This window comes from Scyliorhinus torazame, chromosome 10, assembly GCF_047496885.1.
Source record: "Scyliorhinus torazame isolate Kashiwa2021f chromosome 10, sScyTor2.1, whole genome shotgun sequence".
Classification (NCBI taxonomy): Eukaryota; Metazoa; Chordata; class Chondrichthyes; order Carcharhiniformes; family Scyliorhinidae; genus Scyliorhinus; species Scyliorhinus torazame.
In genome coordinates this window covers 50,745,737-50,766,714 of record NC_092716.1, presented here as the reverse complement: position 1 = coordinate 50,766,714, position 20,978 = coordinate 50,745,737, and the positions used below count along the sequence as shown (strand labels likewise).

General features: G+C 45.6%; 1 protein-coding gene across 3 annotated transcripts in view; it reads right to left on the bottom strand.

Moving 5' to 3' along the window:
- ap1g1 (adaptor related protein complex 1 subunit gamma 1) overlaps positions 1–20,978 on the bottom strand; it is a 198,033-nt gene that overhangs the window by 79,893 nt on the left and 97,162 nt on the right. For all 3 annotated transcript variants that reach the window (XM_072518091.1, XM_072518089.1, XM_072518090.1), the window contains exons 12-15: positions 18,688–18,828; positions 9,561–9,615; positions 6,765–6,887; positions 510–599 (exon numbers count right to left, since the gene is read on the bottom strand). In XM_072518091.1, the coding sequence (XP_072374192.1) occupies positions 510–599; positions 6,765–6,887; positions 9,561–9,615; positions 18,688–18,828 (409 nt within the window). The remainder of the gene's footprint in view (positions 1–509; positions 600–6,764; positions 6,888–9,560; positions 9,616–18,687; positions 18,829–20,978) is intronic.

The window sequence follows — 20,978 nt, the reverse complement described above, 5'->3', positions numbered from 1 at the left end:
TGATCTGCTCCAAGGTTTTTTTCCATTCCTCCACTACATGTTGCTCAATGGTGTCCAAATATGATTTTTCTGATTTAATATTTCCAGCAACAATTTTTCAATCTCAGTGAATGTGCACCCCAACACTTTTGACAAAGCTCATTCCGCCTCCAGCGCATTGCTGATCTCCCCATTGATACGGAATACAATGCTTCATCATACAAGGTGAATTATCCGACTAAACTGTATGAAAACATGACAGAACAATAGCAATGTTTCTTTAAAAGCAAGACCATACATCAAGTAACACAATTTTGAAAGATATGACAGCAATTCCCAATTTGCAGCTCAATTTTAAATGTATATCTGCCTTGATTCTTAATCAGGTTCTGAAGTTGCTCTGCTGCAGGCCATAATTTTGACAAAGAATGCTCACGCTGCTGATTTAATGCTCTGAACTGTAAACACTCAATGTTTAATGACTTTTATAGAATTTATCTTAACAGTTTGTTTTGAAAAGGAAATATTACCTGAATAGGTTCCTCTTCTTCACATTGTCCAGAAACTAGAAGGTCACCATATTCTCCCATACACCAAGCACCCACCTGCACAAGAGGTTGCTGTTGAAAGATGACCGACCAGTGAGCAAATTTTGATTATCTTTAGAAACAACAATTCAATACATTTTTATGCACTAAATTTTGTTCATTTACAAATTTGGCATGCTATTGAATTTTAAAAACCCAAAAGGAGTATGGAACCATAGTTCAACACAGTAATGGGCAAGAGAAAATTTCCTCTCAAGTATTGATAAAGACTGAAGCCAGCGTATTCAATCCCTGCTACAAACTCAGCTTTCCTAGCCAGCTATTCCATTCCTCTCCCTGGCAACTGCAAGGCTGAATCAGAATGTTCACAATCTTAGTGTCATATCAGACCTCAAGCCAAGCTTCTGACTACAAATCTGTACCATCTCTAAGACTGCCTATTTCCACCCCTTTATCATCCGATTTGGTCGCTGCTTCAGTTCATCTGCTCCTGAAACATTCAATTGTGCCTTTGTGACCTCTAGACTTGACTATCCTAATGCACTTTTGGTCAGCCTCCAGCATTTTACTCTTGCGTTAACTCAAGATCATCTAAAACTTTGCTGTGTCCCAACTCACACCAAGTCCGGTTCATCCAGCACCCTAGTGCTCAGTAACAATGTGGAGATGCCGGTGTTGGACTGGGGTGAGCGCAGTAAGAAGTCTTACAACACCAGGTTAAAGTCCAACAGGTTTGTTTCAGATCACTAGCTTTCAGAGCACTGCTCCTTCCTCAGGTGAATGAAGAGGTAGGTTCCAGAAACATACACATATATATATATATGTCAAAGATGCAAGACGATACTTTGAATGCGAGCATTTGCAGGTAATTAAGTCTTTACAGATCCAGAGAGAGGGGTAACCCCAGGTTAAAGAGGTGTGAATTGTCTCAAGCCAGGACAGTTGGTAGGATTTTGCAAACCCAGGCCAGATGGTGGGGGGTGAATGTAATGCAAATTGAATCCAAGGTCCCGGTTGAGGCCGTACTCATGTGTGCGGAGCTTGGCTCTTAAGTTTCTGCTCGGCTGTCTTGCGTCCTGAAGGCTGCCTTGGAGAACGCTTACCCGAAAATCAGAGGCTGAATGCCCTTGTCTGCTGAAGTGTTCCACGACTGGAAGGGAACATTCCTGCCTGGCGATTGTCGCGCGATGTCCGTTCATCTGTTGTTGCAGCATCTGCATGGTCTCGCCAATGTACCACGCTTCGGGCATCCTTTCCTGCAGCGTATGAGGTAGACAACGTTGGCCAAGTTGCACGAATATGTACCGCGTACCTGGTGGGTGGTATTCTCACGTGTAATGGTGGTATCCATGTCGATGATCTGGCACGTCTTGCAGAGATTGCCATGGCAGGGTTGTGGTCGCTGTTCTGAAGGCTAGGTAGATTGCTGCAAACAATGGTTTGTTTGAGGTTGCGCAGTTGTTCGAAGGCAAATAGTGGGGGTGGAGGGGTAACCTTGGCAAGATGTTCATCTTCATCGATGGCGTGAAGGCTGCGAAGATGTTGTAGTTTCTCCGCTCCATGGAAGTACTGGACGGTAGTACTCTGTCGGTCGTGTCCCGTGTTTGTCTTCTAGCAGGCCGTTGCGGGTTTTTGCTGTGACGCATTGGAACTGCCGATCGATGAGTCGAGCGCCATATCCCGTTCGTACGAGGGCTTCTTTCAGCGTCTGTAGTGTTGTAAGACTTCTGACAGTAACATAATAATCACTGCCAGCTAAGCAACACTGAATCCTTTCTTTGCTCTGCCCCTTCCCCTCTTGAATTTCCTCCAGCCTTGTTGCAATTTTTCTGTGCTAAGTTTGGCTTCTTGAATATCTTGCCTCTCCAACATTTGAGTTGAATCATTCCACCACTGGCAACTGTGCTTTCACCTGCCAAAGCTCTGAGCTCTTGAATTCTGTTCCTAAGCCTCTGTCTTGTTTTCTCTCTTTCCTTTTTTACAACACTAGTCAATCTTAATATGTCCATTTGTGGTTTGATATTAAATTTTGCTTGTAAATGCTTGTGAAGTGTCTCGGGATGTTTTACTGATTAAGGGCACTATATAAATACAAGATGATGCTGGTATTTGCACAGATGTTAGACTTCAGTTAAGTCTGAAGAATGGATATCTTTAGTTTATTTACACACAAAATTCATGACATTGCCCAAGAAGTCGTCTTCATAAAAGCATTAACAACTCGGGTCCAGCTCGAAGTCCATGACCAGACGAAACATAAACATACCATGAATTGTCATGAGTCCACACTTCCCTTCCTCAACTTTTTTATATCACCAGGGATAGACTACCAACCAATAATTTTTTGATTACCAATAAAATATTCAATTCTAGATTTTCAGAACGCTTTGACAAACATCCGTGTAGAAATGGAACTCAGGGTTAAAAAAATGGATGTCGACAGGAAACCAGTATATGCTATAATGTCAAACTGGATGAAAGCATTGAGCAGTAACATAAGCACCCCATGTTTCCAATCTGTGCAATAACCTGGATACAAAAATCCATGAGGTTAAGCAGATTTGCTCAACATTTGAAATACGACCAGCATCAAAAATAGGAAATGCAGTTAAATGCTCACATAAAGGATTTAAGACGGGCTGAAAAATGAAAGAGATTAACTTTAAGAATCAAATAAACAGATTTAAACTAAACTAAGTAGTTCAAAGAAATATGGGGAATCATGCAAGTACATAAAAGGCATGTAAAGAGAAAAAGATTGATAAAAACTAATGTTTTACAGTCAGAAACGGGGGAATTCATAACAGGGAACAAAGAAATGGCTGAGGAGCTAAATTCGCACTTTGCTTCTGTCTTCACAAAGGAAGACATGAATAATGTACCGAAAGTTCTGAGAAACACGAGCTTTAGTGAAGAGCTGAAGGAAATTATTAGTAAATAAATGGTTTGTGAGAAATTAATAGGATTGAAGATGGACAATTCTCCAGGCCTGATAACCTTCATCCCACAGTACATAAGGATGTGGCCCTAGAAATAGTAGATCCATTGGTGGGTCAATTTCCAAAATTCTTTGGACTCTGGAATGGTTCCTACAGATTAGAGAGTAGCTAATATAACCCCGCTATTCAAAAAGTGAGGTACAGAGAAAACAGGGAATTATATACCAGTAAGTCTAGTGTCGGTAGTAGGGAAGTTGCTAGAGTCGATTATCAAGGATCTCATAGCACAGCATTTGGAAAACAGTGGTGTAATCAGACAAAGTCAGCATGGATTTACAAAGGGAATATCATGCTTGACAAACCTACAAGAATTCTTTGGAGATGTAACCAGTAGAGTTGACCAGGGAGAACCAGTGGATGAGATTTATTTAGACTTTCAGAAAACTTCCAAGTATAGGAAGAGAGATTTACTGCAATTGTGTAGGGCATTGGTGAGGCCACACCTGGAGTACTGTGGAGTTTTGGTGTCCTTATCTGAGGAAGGATGTTCTTGCTATGAAGGGAGTGCAGCAAAGGTTTACCAGGTTGAGTCCTGGGATGGCAGGACTATCATATGAGCAGAGACACGTCGGTTCGGACTATATTCATGGGAGTTTAGAAGAGTGAGAGGGGATTTCATAGAAACTTACAAAATTCTAACAGGATTTGGCAGATGTGATTCAGAAAGAATTGATGGTTTCCGATGGTGGGGGAGTCCAGAACTAGGAGTTATAGTTTGAGGATAAGGGGTAAATCTTTTGGGACGGAGATGACGAGAAACATCTGCACTCAGGGAGTGGGGAATCTGTGGAATTCAGTCCCACAGAAAGTAGTGGAGGCCAAAATGTGTAATTTATTTAAAAAAAAAATTTTATTCAGGTATTTTCATAAAATCAAACTAAAAATTCTACTACATTATAAATAACCAACCCCCCACCCCCCCCACCTCTCATCCCCGTCTCCTGTCCTGCCTTCCCCATTTTAACCGCCCCCCCCCCCCCCACCTCCTCAATCCTCCTTAATGAAGTCAATGAACAGCTTCCACCTCCGGGAGAACCCATCACCTGACCCCCTCAGGGCACCCAAACCCCTCAGGGCGAACATGACTTTCTCCAGTCTCAGGCATTTTGCCAGGTCACTCACCCCACCCACACCTCGCTTTCAGTGGCTCCAAGTCCCTCCATCCAAGTAAGATCCGTCTCTGGGCTATCAGGGAGGCAAAGGCCAAAATATCGGCCTCTCTCGCCCCCTAGACTCCCGGATCTTCCCACACCACAAATATCGCTAATATTAGGGGACACTCGCATTAGAATTAGCTCCAGGAGAATTCATTTATCGTTACCGTTTGTATTATAATTCGTTAGTTATCTTTCCACGTGTTCATTTTGTCAATAAACTATCTTACTAGTAGAGAACTAGATGTTGTGTGTGCATCTTTACCATGGCCACAACACCGAACATAACACTGGGCATATGTGCCCTGTGAATTACTTTAAACTGAATGAGGCTTAGCCTCGCACACGACGAGGACACATTCACCCTCCACAGGACTTCAGCCCATGTCCTGGCCTCCACCTCCTATTTCCGTTTTATATACCCCATGGGCCCTCTCCCAATCAATCAGCTCCTTGTAGACCTCGGATACCTTCCCTCCCCATCTCCTCCTTCTTGCAACCCCAAGGGAGGTAACCCACGATAAGATTCTCTCTTCACAAAATCCCAAGCCTGCAGTGTTGACTCTGGTGGGGGTGAGACTTTCTACAGGAGATTGTATGAGTCGGAGAGGGAGGCCCAGGAGGAGGGAATGCAGCGGTTCCTGGATGGGCTAGAGTTTCACAGGGTGAACGAGGAGTTGGTGCAGGGATTAGGGGCCCCAGTCAGGCTGAGGAAGGTGATGGAGAGTATGGGGGCGATGCAGGCAGGAAAGGCCCAGGGCTCGGGTGGGTTCCCAGTAGAGTACTTCTGAGGCTGTATAAGGCTCTGGTCAGACCCCATTTGGAGTATTGTGAGCAGTTCTGGGCCCTGCATCTAAAGGAGGAAAGGGTCCAGAGGAGGTTCACAAGAATGATCCCTGGAATGAAGAGCTCGTTGTATGAGGAACGGTTGAGGACTCTGGGTCTGTACTCGTTGGAGTTTAGAAGGATGAGGGGGGATCCTATTGAAACTTACAGGATACTGCGAGGCCTGGATAGAGTGGATGTGGAGAGGATGTTTCCACTTGTATGAAAAACTAGAACCAGAGGGGACAATCTCAGACTAAAGGGACAATCCTTTAAAACATAGATGAGGAGGAAGTTCTTCAGCCAGAGGGTGGTGAATCTGTGGAACTCTTTGCTGTGGAGGCCAAATCACTGAGTGTCTTTAAGACAGAGATAGATAGATTCTTGATTATTAAGGGGATCAGGGGTTATGGGGAGAATGCAGGAGAATGGGGATGAGAAAATATCAGCCATGATTGAATGGCGGAGCAGTCTCGATGGGCCAAGTGGCCTAATTCTGCTCCTCTGTCTTATGGTCTTATGATCAGCCATGATCATAATGAATGGTTGAGCAGGCTTGAAGGGCCAAATTGGCCTCCTTCTGCTTCTATTTTTGATGTATCTATGTGAGATCAGAGGACATAACTGGAAATTAGTGTAAAATCAGTTTGAAATTAATATTCAGAAATGTACAAAATAATCTGCCAGGCAAGATAACAGGGACAAAGACACATTGTTTAGATTGCAACTAGATACTAGGAGGGAAGAATTAAGTTGCTAAATAAATGAGTTTAGGTGGGCTGAATGGTTTCTTTCATGATTCTATTTAAAAAACACTTCCATTCCAATTACTCCAACAGTTACCCACATTAAACTACGTGTCAGAACAGGTCCAAGCAAAAGATTCAAAGCTTTCTGAATTACAACAATATAGATGAAATAGCAAACAAATCTTGAAATGACAAAGACAAAACATTACCATTGCCAAAATATCAAACACCAATTCTAGCTGCAACAGCCTTCGACTGGGAATGCAATTAATTCAGTCTCGTTATCTATGAATACTAACACAAAACCCAAAGTATGTACAACTGAAAGGCGCAATATTTGTGACTGGACTTTTAGAATAAAATTGCTCAATTTTATCTTGAAATCAGTGCAAAAAACAAATAAACACAAACATTAGTCAAACATTGTTCAATTAGTTTGTAAACCAGCTTTCAAACAATTAGACGGTTAAAAATAGCAACTGTGCTTTTTGTGGTTTTAAAATGTTATACCTGAGAGATATCTTCCAGGACGGCTTTGTAAAGTTTCTGCACTGTATAGGCATGCATTTCAACACTGTTTGTGATCAACTGGATCAAATTGGGCACTGCATCATCTCTCACATAACTGCCAGCCTAAAATGGAAGTAGAGAAAAGCCAAGGACCATTGTAACACTGGTTTTTACAGGGAAAAATACTTTTCAATCTTTAAATACCTTTAAACACATGTTGTGTATTAGACTTAAGATTTGGGGGCAAAAACAACATGCATTGCAGGAAACGAAGCAGCATGAAAATTTCAAACAAAGGTATCCTATCCCACACCAAGCCCGTTCACCCATGAAGACCAACCTGTATTGGCTCAGAAACAGAAAATACTGGACAATCTCAGCAGGCCTGGCAGCATCTATGGAGAGAAAACGTTGGCTCCCTTTTCTCTACATAGATGCTGCCAGACCTGCTGAGCTTATCCAGTGTTTGCTGCTTTTGTTTCAGATTCCAGCATCTGCATTAATTTGCTTTAACCCACAATGGCTTCTGGTTTCCCCAAAGCATCTCATTTAAAATTCTTAGCATCATGTTAAGAGTCCCTTCATGATCTTAATCCTCCCCATCTCGAACCACTTCCAGCCCTCAAACCCTCAGAACACTAGAGAGTTTCTACAACTCTGGCCTTGATGATCCCCACTTTCTTTTCACCACCAATAGTAGTCATGCCTTTAGCCAACTAGATCTTTGGTCATAATTTCCTCCTCGCACTCCTCTGCCTATTGCATCCTTTAAGGTAAGTTCTTTAACCAAGTCCTCCATTCTAATATCACCTTGTTTAGTTCGATACCAATTTTTGTCTCTATTATTATTCAGAAGTGCACTGGACCCTTTCCTTATGCAGGATCTATATAAATAAAAATTACTGTCAACTGCTGAAAACTACCATAGCCAGGAGCTGTGTATTGACACTGTTACATCTTTAAACAAATTGAAATGAGAAGTCTCAGCAGAATCATACCTATGCAGTCCCTGGACAAAGGGCACTTGTAGCAGTTGGAGAGCCAAAGGCCTCCAACTTCTCTGCCCTGCAGAGGCATCAAGGCCAAATTAACAATAGTGGATTTGCACCAGTGGAAAAATACTGAGAGAGAACATAGTTGATTTAATTGCATAGATCAGCAAGCCAATAGAATCCATTATTGGTGACACTTTCGTTAGCTGACATGCAATTTAGTCTGTTTTTTTTTTTTAAACTAAAATTATAGCGCCAATGTTAATTAACATATTTCCCTAACTAATCAAACTTTCCTTACTCAATATTAAATTGCCTACCAATAATGTATGACATGAGGAAATTAATTTCAAACTTTTTGTATGGTGTTTGTGTTCAAGTGAATCTCTAGATATTTGCTGGGGTAGATATAATGAAGGGAAAATAGTTCTGTTCCACTTGACCCACAATCAGTGCTAAAAAATGCACTTGCCTCTTCCACAGCTCTTGAACCTCCAGGGGCCCACAAATCTCAGCAGCATGATGCCACTAAAATATGCAGGACATAGTCTCATTTAAATCTTCAAACCAGCAATCCACCTCCTGGGAGTGAGTTGGTTGTCCAACAACCCTGTCCTAGCTCAGTTAAAATCTGAAGTGGGCAGGCTAAAGTAGGTTGGTCTCAGGTTTGAGATCTTTGAAATTTTAAACATTCAACCTAAAGTTTTGGGTGTTCAAATTCCCCTCAGCATGACAGACTTGACCATATACCAGTGGGGCTGAAGGTTAAAGCGGTGTTTTAGTCTACAAGCTCAATGCACATCAGCCCAGTTCCAAATCTTGTATTCTGTTCAGTGATGAAATAGTACCCCAAATCAAAAGAAAAGTGCACGTGCTTCCTTGGGAAGTTTGCATTTTGAGGTTGTCCTTATATTAAAATATTTCTCTAGAATAAGCTGAAATTCAAGATTGACTTCTACCATCAAAACAAGCTAGTCCATTGTGCCAGGTTGCTAAAGATATTTTCCAATGTCTTAAAATTGCATGAACGAAAATGCTACAAGAAGCTTAACATTATATAGCTTGTAACCATAGTAATCTGGAATATGCACTTTTAGGTCTCATTAAAACCTCCCCCCTACAGCACATCCATTAATGTTCAACAGAATTCAGAGGTGTGCTATCAAAGTGCAGCTATGTACAACTGAGGTTCAAACATTGACAAATACAATAGATCATTTGTTTAGATGTTTCTCTACTAGATTAATCAAGCTCCAAAATGTCCAGTACTTACATCTTCAACAACCACTAGTTCCAACACCGCACACACCAGTTCTGCTATGAGCTGAAGGGTGAAAACATGCCTGAAGCCTCAGACATGGTGGCCATTCAACCCATCATGTCTGTGCTGGACCTTGGTTGGGTAAAATAATGCCAAACTAATCTCACTGCACTACTGTCTCCCCTCCATTTTCCTTTACTTTAAATGTTTATCTACTCTTTTGTTTAAAAGATGTGTTGTCACTACCTTGACTACATGGTGACAATGCATTCCAGGCTTTAACAACTATCTGCATAATAGAACAAAAGGATTTCATTTTGTGGAGATCACTCAGTACAATTGGCTGAGGTTGTCGCAACTTATAATTTGTTTTAAAAACAGAACATTTAGAGCCGAATTTTCATCACAACAGTTTGGGAAATATTCAAATTGAGGCCCCCAGAACTGACAGGCCAGTGTTTAACCCACTACACCAGCAGGAGTCCCCCATATATAATGATTCTTACAAAATAAATGTTGTAGCCTTATGTGGAAACCCCTTACCGTTGTTAACACTTTCATTATTGTGTCTATGTGCCATCTCTTGGATGGTGCATACCTATTAAAAGAAAAGTGAGATGAAAATGCTTTTTCTCCACTAAGAAAACAACACATTATTTTGTATTCCCAAGTGAACTTTGTGCTAGTCAATTGGCAAATACTAAAAAAGCAATGATCATCCCAAGGAAGTTAAAAATCATTGGTTTACAGTTGCTTACTGGTAAAGCAGTTAAAAAATTATACTAGTAGGCACTTAATAATTAACAAGTTATATACATGAAGCATTAGTTTGCATGTTTAACAGAAGCATGAACATACAAATGTTTTAAATCAATATGTTCTGCATATCCTGAATATGCACACAATTATGCCGGAATTGAAAGGTCTGTGAAATTACACAAGATATGACCATTAACTGCCCCATTGTGTAGTGAAGCAACTGGCTCCTGCAGCAATTAAATTGACATCAATTTACATCTGATTCACAGAAATGCCATATTTTGTACGTTGATCAAAACAGTTATATGCATATATCAGACACAATAAACATTTCAATTAATATATAAAGTGAACTTCAATCAATCAAACTGAAATAATGCAATGACAATATTCACATGGGATAAGATTACGATTGAAAATAAAATATTCACATTTCAGAATTATGGGAAATTTATAACGTCGACACAAAGTTGTGGTGAACGATTGCTTTTTACGCTGGAGGGAGGTATACATAAACATAAGAGCAGGAGTAAGGGTGGCATGGTGATAAGAGTGGTTAGCACTGCTGCATCATGGTGCCGAGGATCGGATTCGATCCCGGTCCATGTGGAGTTTGCACAGTCTCCCAGTATCTGTGTGGGTTTCACTCCCACAACCCAAAGATGTGCACGGAAGGTGAACTGGCCATATCTTTTTATTAAAACAGTAAAAAAGATATATACAAGGTCAAACGGTACAAACACTAATTTTGGTTTGGATAAACAGGGTACCCTGCCCTCAGGACCAACGTACAGGGAGAGGGTTAGCATACTCTGATTATTAAACCAGTTCACAACACAGTTGTACAAAAAACAAACAGTACAAGCACTAAACGTTGCGCTGGAGAGACCAGATACCCTCGCCTCTGCACCAACAGAAAGGAAAAGAGGGGGGGGGGGGGGGGGGGGGGGGGGGGGGGAGAGAGAGAGAGAGAGAGAGAGAGAAGAGAGAGAGAGAGAGAGAGGGGGGGAAAGGAGGGCCATGTTAAATTGCCCCTTAATTGGAAAAATTAAGTAGGCAATTGAGCCCCTCATGCCTGTTCCACCATTTAGTACCATCAGGGCTTCTCTCATTTCAGCCTCATCTCAACCTTTCTGTCCGATCCCCATAACCCTTCAACCCATTATTAATTATAAACTTATGTATCTCCTCAAATTTGGGGGGTGGGGGGGGGGGGGGGAGAAAAAAAGAGAATTCCATAGATTCATTACTTCGAGTGAAGCAATTCCTCCTCATTTCCTCAGTAAATATAGTGAATTTGAATCTGCCACCCCTCAGCCACAAAACTATGGCCTCTCATTTTAGAATACCCAGCAAGGAGAAACATCCACTGTATGTCTACATTCAGCAGTAGGACCACTTCTCTCTTTAATATTTAATTTAATGATCTTTATTGTCACAAGTAGGCTTGCATTAACACTGCAGTGAACTTACTGTGAAAAGCCCCTAGTCACCACATTCTGGCACCTCTTCAGGTACAGAGGGAGAATGTCCGAATTACCTAACAGCACGTCTTTCGTGACCTGTGGGAGGAAACCGGAGCACCCGGAGGAAACTCACGCAGTCACAGGGAGAACGTGCAGACTCCACACAGACAGTGACCCAAGCCGGGAGTCAAACCTGGGACCCTGGCGCTGTGAAGCAACAGTGCCAACCACTGTGCTACTGTGCCACCCGATAACTTGAACCTGCAGGGCAGGGGGATACACAGCAAAATTTGACATTTTCAGATGCTAAACGTTTTAAGTGTAGTTAACGGAGGAAGTTGTCATAAACTTTTAAGAGCTCAGAGAGAATGTTAAAATTGTCAGACACATGGTATATGAAATTCAACATAAAGGTGTGAGGCAATACCTTTTGATAGGAAGACATTGCATATTAAAATGGTAATTCTAAACTGGTGCAAGAGCAGAGACATCCAGGGGTGTCTCTGCACAAACCTTTCAAGTGGCAAGATAGGTTTACAAAGCAGTTAATAAGCATGTGCGATCATGGACTTTATAAAGAGACAAAGAGTACAAAAGGCACAGAGCCTGTAAAAAAATATTAGTTCAGCATCAGTTGGACTATTGCGTCCAATAATTCACATAGAAACGTTACAGCACAGAGGAGGCCATTCAGCCCATCTTGTCCATGCCAGCCCAAGGGCACCCTTTCTAATCCCATCTTCCTACCCTGTCTCTTACAGCAATTGGAGGCAGTGGCGTAGCGGTATTGTCACTGGACTAGTAAACCAGAGACCCAGAGTAATGCTTTGGGGACCCAGGTTCAAATCCCGCCACTGCAGATGGTGAAATTTGAATTCAATGAAAAAAAAAATCTGGAATTTAAAAAAATCTAATATGACCATAAAACCATTGCTGAATGTCAGAAAAACCCATCTGATTCATTAATGTCCTTTAGGGAAGGAAATAGGCCGTCCTTACCTGACCTGGCCTACATGTCATTCCAGTCCCACAGAAATGTGGTAGACTCTTAACTGCCCCAATTATGGACGGGCACTAAATGCTGGCACAGCTTGCGACACCCATGTACCATGAACAAATAAACTTAAGGTGCAGGTCCAGGTACATCTTAAAATAGTTTAGGGTCTCTGCCTCCGCCACCAACTTGGGCAGCAAATTCCAGACACCCACTACCCTTTGCATAAAAAAAGTTCTCTCTCATGTTCCGTCTACACCTTCTACCTCTAATCTTGAATCTATATCCCCTAGTTCTAGAATTCTCCACCAAGGGAAACAATTTTATCCTGTCCACTACCTCTTGCCCTCATAATTTTGTACACCTCAATTAAGTCACCCTCAGCCTTCTTTGTTCCAAGGAAAATAACCCCAACCTATCCAATTTCTCCTTGCGTCTACACTTTTCTAGCCCTTGTAAACAAGAATGCTTCCATGTTAGAAAAGATGGAGGGGGCATAGACAAGATGGTACTAGAATGATTCCAAGCATGTGGATTAAAATTATGTGAGTATTACAGTTATGTGAATAAATCGGAGAAGCTGGGATTGTTTTTCTTTGGTTAGATAAAGGAGATTTGATCGCAGTATTTAAAATTAAGGATTTAAAAGTTAAAACAAAGAGCAACTGGAGTTAAGATGATTAGCAAACGATCTAGCGGGGAGGGGGGGAGGGAGGGGGAGGGGGGGTACAACTGGGTTGCTGCTGCGGAAATCCAAAAGGAAATGGCTAAAGAGTGGGTGGGCGGGGATGGTGTGCGACGCTGGGGGAGCGAGCGGGAGCGCGGAGGGGGGATATGGGACTGGCCTAGAGAAGGTAATGGCTAGTCGACACGGGAGGGGGGCAGGTAGCCCCCTAGTGAGGCTGATCACGTGGAACGTGAGAGGCCTGAACGGACCGATAAAAAGGGCCCCGAGTGCTCGCGCATTTGAAAGGACTAAGGGCAGACGTGGTTATGCTCCAAGAGACGCACCTAAAGGTGGCGGACCAAGTTAGGCTAAGGAAAGGATGGGTGGGACAGGTGTTCCACTCAGGACTGGACGCAAAGAATAGAGGGGTGGCCATTTTGGTGGGGAAACGGGTAGCATTTGAAGCAAAGAACATCGTAGCAGATAGCGGAGGTAGATATGTAATGATGAGTGGCAGGCTGGAGGGAATGGAGGTCGTGTTGGCTAATGTGTATGCCCCAAACTGGGACGATGCGGGATTTATGAGACGGATGCTGGGGCGTATACCGGACCTGGAGGTAGGAAACTTGATTTTAGGAGGGGACTTTAATACGGTGCTGGACCCGGGGCTAGATAGATCCAGCTCAAGGACCGGAAGAAGGCCGGCAGCGGCCAAGGTGCTCAAGGGGTTTATGGACCAAATGGGGAGAGTGGATCCATGGCGATTTCTTAGACCTAGGGCTAGGGAGTTTTCCTTCTTCTCCCATGTCCATAAAGTGTACTCCCGGATAGATTTTTTTGTTTTGGGAAGGTCGTTGATCTCTAGGGTGGAAGAAGCTGAGTACTCAGCCATAGCGGTTTCGGATCATGCCCCACATTGGGTGGACCTGGAATTAGGAGAGGAAAGGGAGCAGAGAACACTCTGGCGATTAGATGTGGGACTGATGGTGGATGAGGGAGTGTGTGCAAGAGTGCGGGGGTGTATTGAGAGATACCTGGAGGTCAATGACGACGGCGAGGTCCCTGTGGGAGTGGTATGGGAAGCACTAAAAGCGGTGGTCAGAGGAGAGCTGATCTCCATTGGGGCCCACAAAAGGAAAACAGAGGCCAAGGAAAGGGAAAGATTACTGGGGGAGATTTTAAGGGTGGATAGGGAATTTGCAGAGACCCCGGAGGAGGAATTGTACAGGGAGAGGAGACGACTCCAGACGGAATTTGACCTTCTGACCACCAGAAAGGCGGAGGTACTGTGGAGGAAGGCACAGGGGAGGAGGTATGAATATGGGGAAAAGGCGAGTCGCCTGTTGGCTCATCAATTGCGAAAGAGGGCAGCAGCGAGGGAGATAGGAGGAATTAGAGACGAAAGGGGAGACACGGTGCGAAGGGCAGGAAAGATAAATGAGGTGTTCAAGACCTTTTATGAGGGACTGTATAGGTCTCAACCCCCAGAGGGAGAGGAGGGGATGCGGCAGTTCCTGGACCAATTGAGGTTCCCGAAAGTGGAGGAGCGGGGGGTGGTAGTCCTGGGGGCACCGATTGGGGTGGACGAGGTTATTAAGGGACTGGGAAGCATGCAAGCAGGGAAGGCTCCAGGACCAGACGGGTTCCCGGTGGAGTATTACAGAAAATATGTGGACTTGTTGGCCCCGTTGATGGTGAGGACGTTCAATGAGGCCAGGAAAGGGGGGACTCTACCCCCGACGATGTCGGAGGCGACGATATCGTTAATTTTGAAGAGGGATAAAGATCCGTTGCAGTGCGGGTCCTATAGACCCATTTCATTATTGAACGTGGACGCCAAATTGTTGGCAAAGGTACTGGCATCGAGGATAGAGGACTGTGTCCCGGGGGTGGTGCACGAAGACCAGACAGGGTTCGTAAAAGGGAGACAACTGAATGTTAACGTGCGACGACTATTAGGGGTGATAATGATGCCCCCAGTGGAGGGGGAGGCAGAGATAGTGGTAGCAATGGACGCAGAGAAGGCATTTGATAGGGTGGAGTGCGAGTATTTATGGGAAGTGTTAAGGAGGTTTGGGTTTGGGAACGGGTTTATTAGCTGGGTTAGACTTCTTTATGGGGCTCCAACGGCAAGCGTAGTTACAGGTCGACATAGATCGGAGTATTTCCGACTATATAGGGAACAAGACAGGGATGCCCGCTTCTCCATTGTTGTTCGCGTTGGCAATTGAACCTCTGGCCATGGCGTTGAGAGACTCCAGGAAATGGAGAGGGGTGATTAGAGGGGGAGAAGAACACCGAGTCTCGTTATACGCGGATGACCTATTGTTATACGTGTCGGACCCAGCGGGGGGATGATAGAGGTTATGCGAATTTTGAGGGGGTTCGGGGATTTCTCGGGGTATAGGCTAAACATGGGGAAGAGTGAATTATTTGTGATACATCCAGGGGACCAGAGTAGAGAGATAGAAGGCTTGCCTCTAAGGAAAGTGGAAAGAAACTTCCGATACCTGGGGATTCAGATCGCTAGGAGCTGGGGAACCTTGCACAGACTTAATCTGACACGGTTGGTAGAACAAACGGAGGAGGACTTCAAGAGGTGGGACATGCAGCCTCTATCGCTGGCGGGCAGGGTGCAAGCAATTAAGATGATGGTCCTCCCGAGGTTCTTATTTGTATTTCAATGTCTCCCTATACTAATCACCAAGACCTTTTTTAATAAAATAGACAGGAGCATCACGAGCTTCGTGTGGGCAGGGAAAGTTCCGAGAGGAAGGAGGGGGTTCGTTCAGCGTAGTAGGGACAGAGGAGGATTGGCACTACCGAACTTGGGCGATTACTATTGGGCCGCGAATGTGGCAATGATACGTAAATGGATGATGGGAGGGTGAGGGAGCGGCGTGGAAAAGACTGGAGAGAAAGTCCTGTAAAGGGACGAGTTTAGAGGCGCTGGTGACGGCGCCGCTACCGATCTCACCTGAAAGGTTTACCACGAACCCGGTGGTGGCGGCAACATTGAATATCTGGGGACAGTGGAGGCGACAGAGAGGGGTGCGGGGAGCCCTGGTGGGGTCCCCAATCAGGAACAACCATAGGTTCGCCCCAGGAAGAATGGATGGAGGATTTCAGAGCTGGTACCAGTTGGGAATTAGGAGGGTGGGAGATTTATTTATAGATGGGACTTTTGCGAGCTTGGGAGCATTGGAGGAAAAGTATAAGTTGCCCCGGGGAAATTTCTTGAAATATATGCAGGTGAGGGCGTTTACTAGACAACAGGTGAGGGAATTTCCGTTGCTCCCGACACAGGGGATACAGGACAGGGTGCTTTCAGGGGTGTGGGTCGGAGAGGGCAAGGTGTCAGAGATTTACCGAGAGAGGAGGGAAGAGGGGGAGGAGTCGGTGGGCGAACTAAAAGGAAAGTGGGAAGAAGAACTAGGGGAGGAGATAGAGGAGGGTATGTGGGCTGATGCCCTAAGCAGGGTAAATTCCTCTTCCTCATGCGCCAGGCTTAGCCTGATTCAATTTAAGGTGCTACATAGAGCACACATAACGGGAGCAAGATTGAGCAGGTTCTTTGGAGTGGAGGACAAATGTGGGAGGTGTGGCGGGAGCCCGGCAAACCACGCACATATGTTTTGGGCATGCCCGGCACTGGAAGGGTATTGGAAGGGAGTGACGGGAGTGATTTCGCGGGTGGTGAAGGCCCGGGTCAAACCAGGCTGGGGGTTAGCTCTATTTGGAGTTGCGGAAGAGCCGGGAGTGCAGGAAGCGAAAGAGGCCGACGTTGCGGCTTTTGCGTCCCTAGTAGCCCGGCGCAGGATCCTACTCATGTGGAAGGAGGCGAAACCACCCGGACTGGAGGCCTGGGTAAATGATATGGCGGGGTTTAATAAACTAGAGCAGATAAAGTTCGCCCTGAGAGGATCGGCTCAAGGGTTCACCAGGCGGTGGCAGCCATTTCTCGACTACCTAGGGGAACGTTAGAGGGAAGACAGATGACCAGCAGCAGCAACCCGGGGGAAGAGGGGGGGGGGGGGGGGGGGGGGATTAGTTTAGTTTAGGTCAAAGATAAAGGGGTTTTGTTACTTGTGTATTGTTAAAAATTTCTGTATTGTTATTGTTGCGTTTGCTTTGTAAGAGGGGAAAAATTGTTGTTTGGGAAAAAAATTTCAATAAAACATATTTAAAAAAAAAAAAAAGAAAGATGATTAGCAAACGAAGCAGATATGACTGGAGGGAAAAAGGTATGCGAAAATATTTTTTCCCCGTCAATAAGTGGGTAAGTTTTGGAATACCCTGCCTGATTGGGTAATGAAAACCAAATCAATTGTAGCTTTCAAAATGAAACTGGATAAATACTGGAGTAAATGATGCAGGGAAGTTGGATTGCTCCTCAAAAGGGCCGGTATAGACCAGATGGGCAAATGGTCTGCCTCAGTCCTTGCTGTGCTATGCTATTCTATGATTCTTCGATTAAGCAAAATCAAGAAATGTTTTCACATTAAACTCTGAACATTTTGTGAATACCCAAGGTGATTTGAAAAAATGCTCCGAAATCCTAAACTGTCATTGAGGATATCACATTTACATAAAAAGCACTAAGTGTATGTGTTTTGACCCAAATTAACTTTCTGGCATGCAAAAGCAGGGTGGATAAAGAAGAATCTGTGGATGTAGTGAATTTAAATTTCCAAAAGACATCCATAAAGTGCCTGCAAAAGGTTACTAACAAGATATGAACTCATGATGCTGGAGGTAAATTAACATGCATAGAGCATCAGCTAATGAACCGGATAGGTTGAGGCTAAATGGATTCATTTTGAGGCTGGCAAATTGTAACGAGTAGTCGAGTGCCACAGGGCTCAGTGCTAGGGCCTCAATTATTCACAATCTGTGTTAATGACTTGAACATAGATTAAATTGTGGCCAAATTTACTGACAATACAAAGATATGTAGGAAAGCAAGTTGTGAAGAGGTTACAGTCTGCAAACAGTGAAATGGGTTAAGCGAGTGGGAAAATATCTGGCAAATAGAGTATAATGTGAAGAACAGAAATGTAGATTTAACTGGGGAGAGACTTCAGCATGCTCCGTCACAGAGGGATCAGGGTGCCCTTGTTAATGAATCGCGAAAAGGCAGCATGCAAGTACAGCAAATGATTAGAAAGACAACTGAAATGTTAACCTTTACTGCAAGGGGGTTGAAGCATAAAAGTAGGGAAGTCTTGCTATAACTGTACAGGGCTTTGGCAAGCCCACACCTAGAGTACTGCACACAGTTTTGATCTCTTTACTAAAGGAAGGCTATTATACCTGCAATGGAGGCGGTTTAGAGAGGATTTACAAAGTTGGTTCCTGGGATGGAGGGGTTATCGTATGAGCAAAGATTGAGCAGATTTGACTTGTTTAGAAGAATGAGGCAACCTTAACAGAGTAGGTGCTTGAGGATGTTTCCCTTCATGGAGAATCTAGAAAAAGGGGGCACAGTAAATATTCTCCCGTTTAACTTTGAAACGAGGAGGAATTTCATCGGAGGGCTGTTCATCTTTAGAATTTGTAACTCAGAGCAGTGGAGTCTAGATCATTCAACAGGTTTAGTTAGGTAATTTTGATCTACAATGTTGAAGATTATGAGTGACAGGCAGGAAGGTCTTGACCTTATTGAATCGCAGAGCCAAATGGCCGACTCCTGCTCTTATCGTACAGATCTGGGCTCGATTAGTATTTGCAATTATTCAAGTATCGACTACTTCTGTGTAGCACTCAATAATAATAAAGTCTTACTTCTCTGCTGCAAGAAAAATGCCAGAAGCACAATCTGCTTTGAATTCAGGATCACACAAATCCAGGAAATAAAGCAGTTCCTTCATCATTCCTCTAATGTTATTTCCATTTACCAGAGCAAAGCTCAGTTCCATTGCACGTCTATACAGGTAAATAATAAAGTGAAATTAGTTATTGTGCATGACCCGAATAAGAAAAGCTGGACCAGTTTTCCCGGTTTGAATTGTTCAAATTAGGAATCAAGATGTTTAATCCCATTTACAAACAGCAACTCTGGAAAAGATGAAATCCAATATGTAGTTGTTTCAAAAAACTTATTAACTATTGAACATTTTACTACCAACTCTTTCAAAAACGGCAATTTTTCTTTAAGTAAGCTCCCAATTCAAAAATGATATACTCCTCTCATTCTATTAAAAGATACAGGGCTGGATTTTCCACTTGAAAGACTAAAGTGCTCCCTGCCAGCAGAGACTCGCTACTGCTCTCTGCTGGTGGTAGGTGTGGTGCCCAGGTGCGACTCACTCTCCTTCACCATGCTAATTTTCACCCAGGGGAAATCGCCAATTCTGCTACCTCCCCCAGACAAGTAGGGGCATCCTCCTCACCCCGGCACAGCCACCTGCCCCCCCAAACCCTACCTGCCCTCCGCAGAGACCGCACCCCGCCTGCCCTCCGCAGAGCCCGCACCCCGCCTGCCCTCTGCAGAGATCGCACCCAGACTTCCTCCGCAGAGACCGCACCCCGCCTGCCCTCCGCAGAGACCGCACCCCGCCTGCCCTCCGCAGAGACTGCACCCCGCCTGCCCTCAACAGAGACCGCACCCCGCCTGCCCTCCGCAGAGACCGCACCCCGCCTGCCCTCCGCAGAGACCGCACCCCGCCTGCCCTCCGCAGAGACCGCACCCCGCCTGCCCTCCGCAGAGACCGCACCCCGCCTGCCCTCTGCAGAGACCGCACCCCGCCTGCCCTCTGCAGAGACCGCACCCCGCCTGCCCTCCGCAGAGACTGCACCCCGCCTGCCCTTTGCAGAGACCGCACCCCGCCTGCCCTCTGCAGAGACCGCACCCAGACTTCCTCTGCAGAGACCGCACCCTGCCTGCCCTCTGCAGAGACCGCACCCAGACTTCCTCTGCAGAGACCTCACCCCGCCTGCCCTCCACAGAGACCGCACCCCGCCTCCCCATCACAGACCTCACCCCACCGAGACCTCACACAGCCTGTCCTCCTCACCTCACCCTGCCTGCCCTCCGCAGAGACCTCACCCTGCCTCCCCTGCGCAGAGACCGCACCCCGCCTGCCCTCCGCAGAGACCTCACCCCGCCTGCCCTCCGCAGAGACCTCATCCCGCTTCCCCTGCACAGAGAGCTCACCCCGCCCGCCCTCCGCAGAGACCTCACTCCGCCTCCCCTGCATAGTGACCTCACCCCGCCTGCCCTGCACAGAGCTCACCCTGCCTCCCCTGCAGAGAGCTCACCCCGCCTGCCCTCCGCAGAGACCTCACACCGCCTGTCCTCCTCGCCTCACCCCGCCTGCCCTCCGCAGAGACCTCACCCTGCCTCCCCTGCAGAGAGCTCACCCCGCCTGACCTCCGCAGAGACCTCACCCTGCCTCCCGTGCGCAGAGAGCTCACCCTACCTGCCCTCCGCAGACCTCACCTTGCCTCCCCTGCATAGTGACCTCACCCAGCCTGCCCTCCGCAGATCTCACCCTGCCTCCCCTGCACAGAGAGCTCACCCCGCCTGCCCTCCGCAGAGACCGCACCCCGCCTGCCCTCCGCAGACCTCACCCCGCCTCCCCTGCACAGAGACCTCACCCCGCCTGCCCTCCGCAGACCTCACCCCGCCTCCCTGCATAGTGACCTCACCTCGCCTGCACAGAGAGCTCACCCCGCCTGCCCTCCGCAGAGACCTCACCCCGCCTGCTCTCCGCAGACCTCACCCTGCCTCCCCTGCACAGAGAGCTCACCCCGCCTGCCTTCCGCAGAGACCTCACCCCACCTCCCCTGCACAGAGAGCTCACACACCCAACTCAACAGAGGCCTCTCTGCCAGAGGCCCCATCACACCCCTGCCTGCAAGCTGAAGAGCAGTCGAGGCAGTAGAACGAAAAATAACTGCATATTAACTTACCCTTCCATAACATCTGTTGAAAGCAGAAGCTGTTGTGTCAGAGGCTTCCTCCGAAACAACACTTCAATGGGCTTCAAATCACTTGACAGCGTTTGAAGTACAAATCTTCCATTCAATTTCACACATCAATATATTGCATTAGCCAGTTATTGATAGTTTCA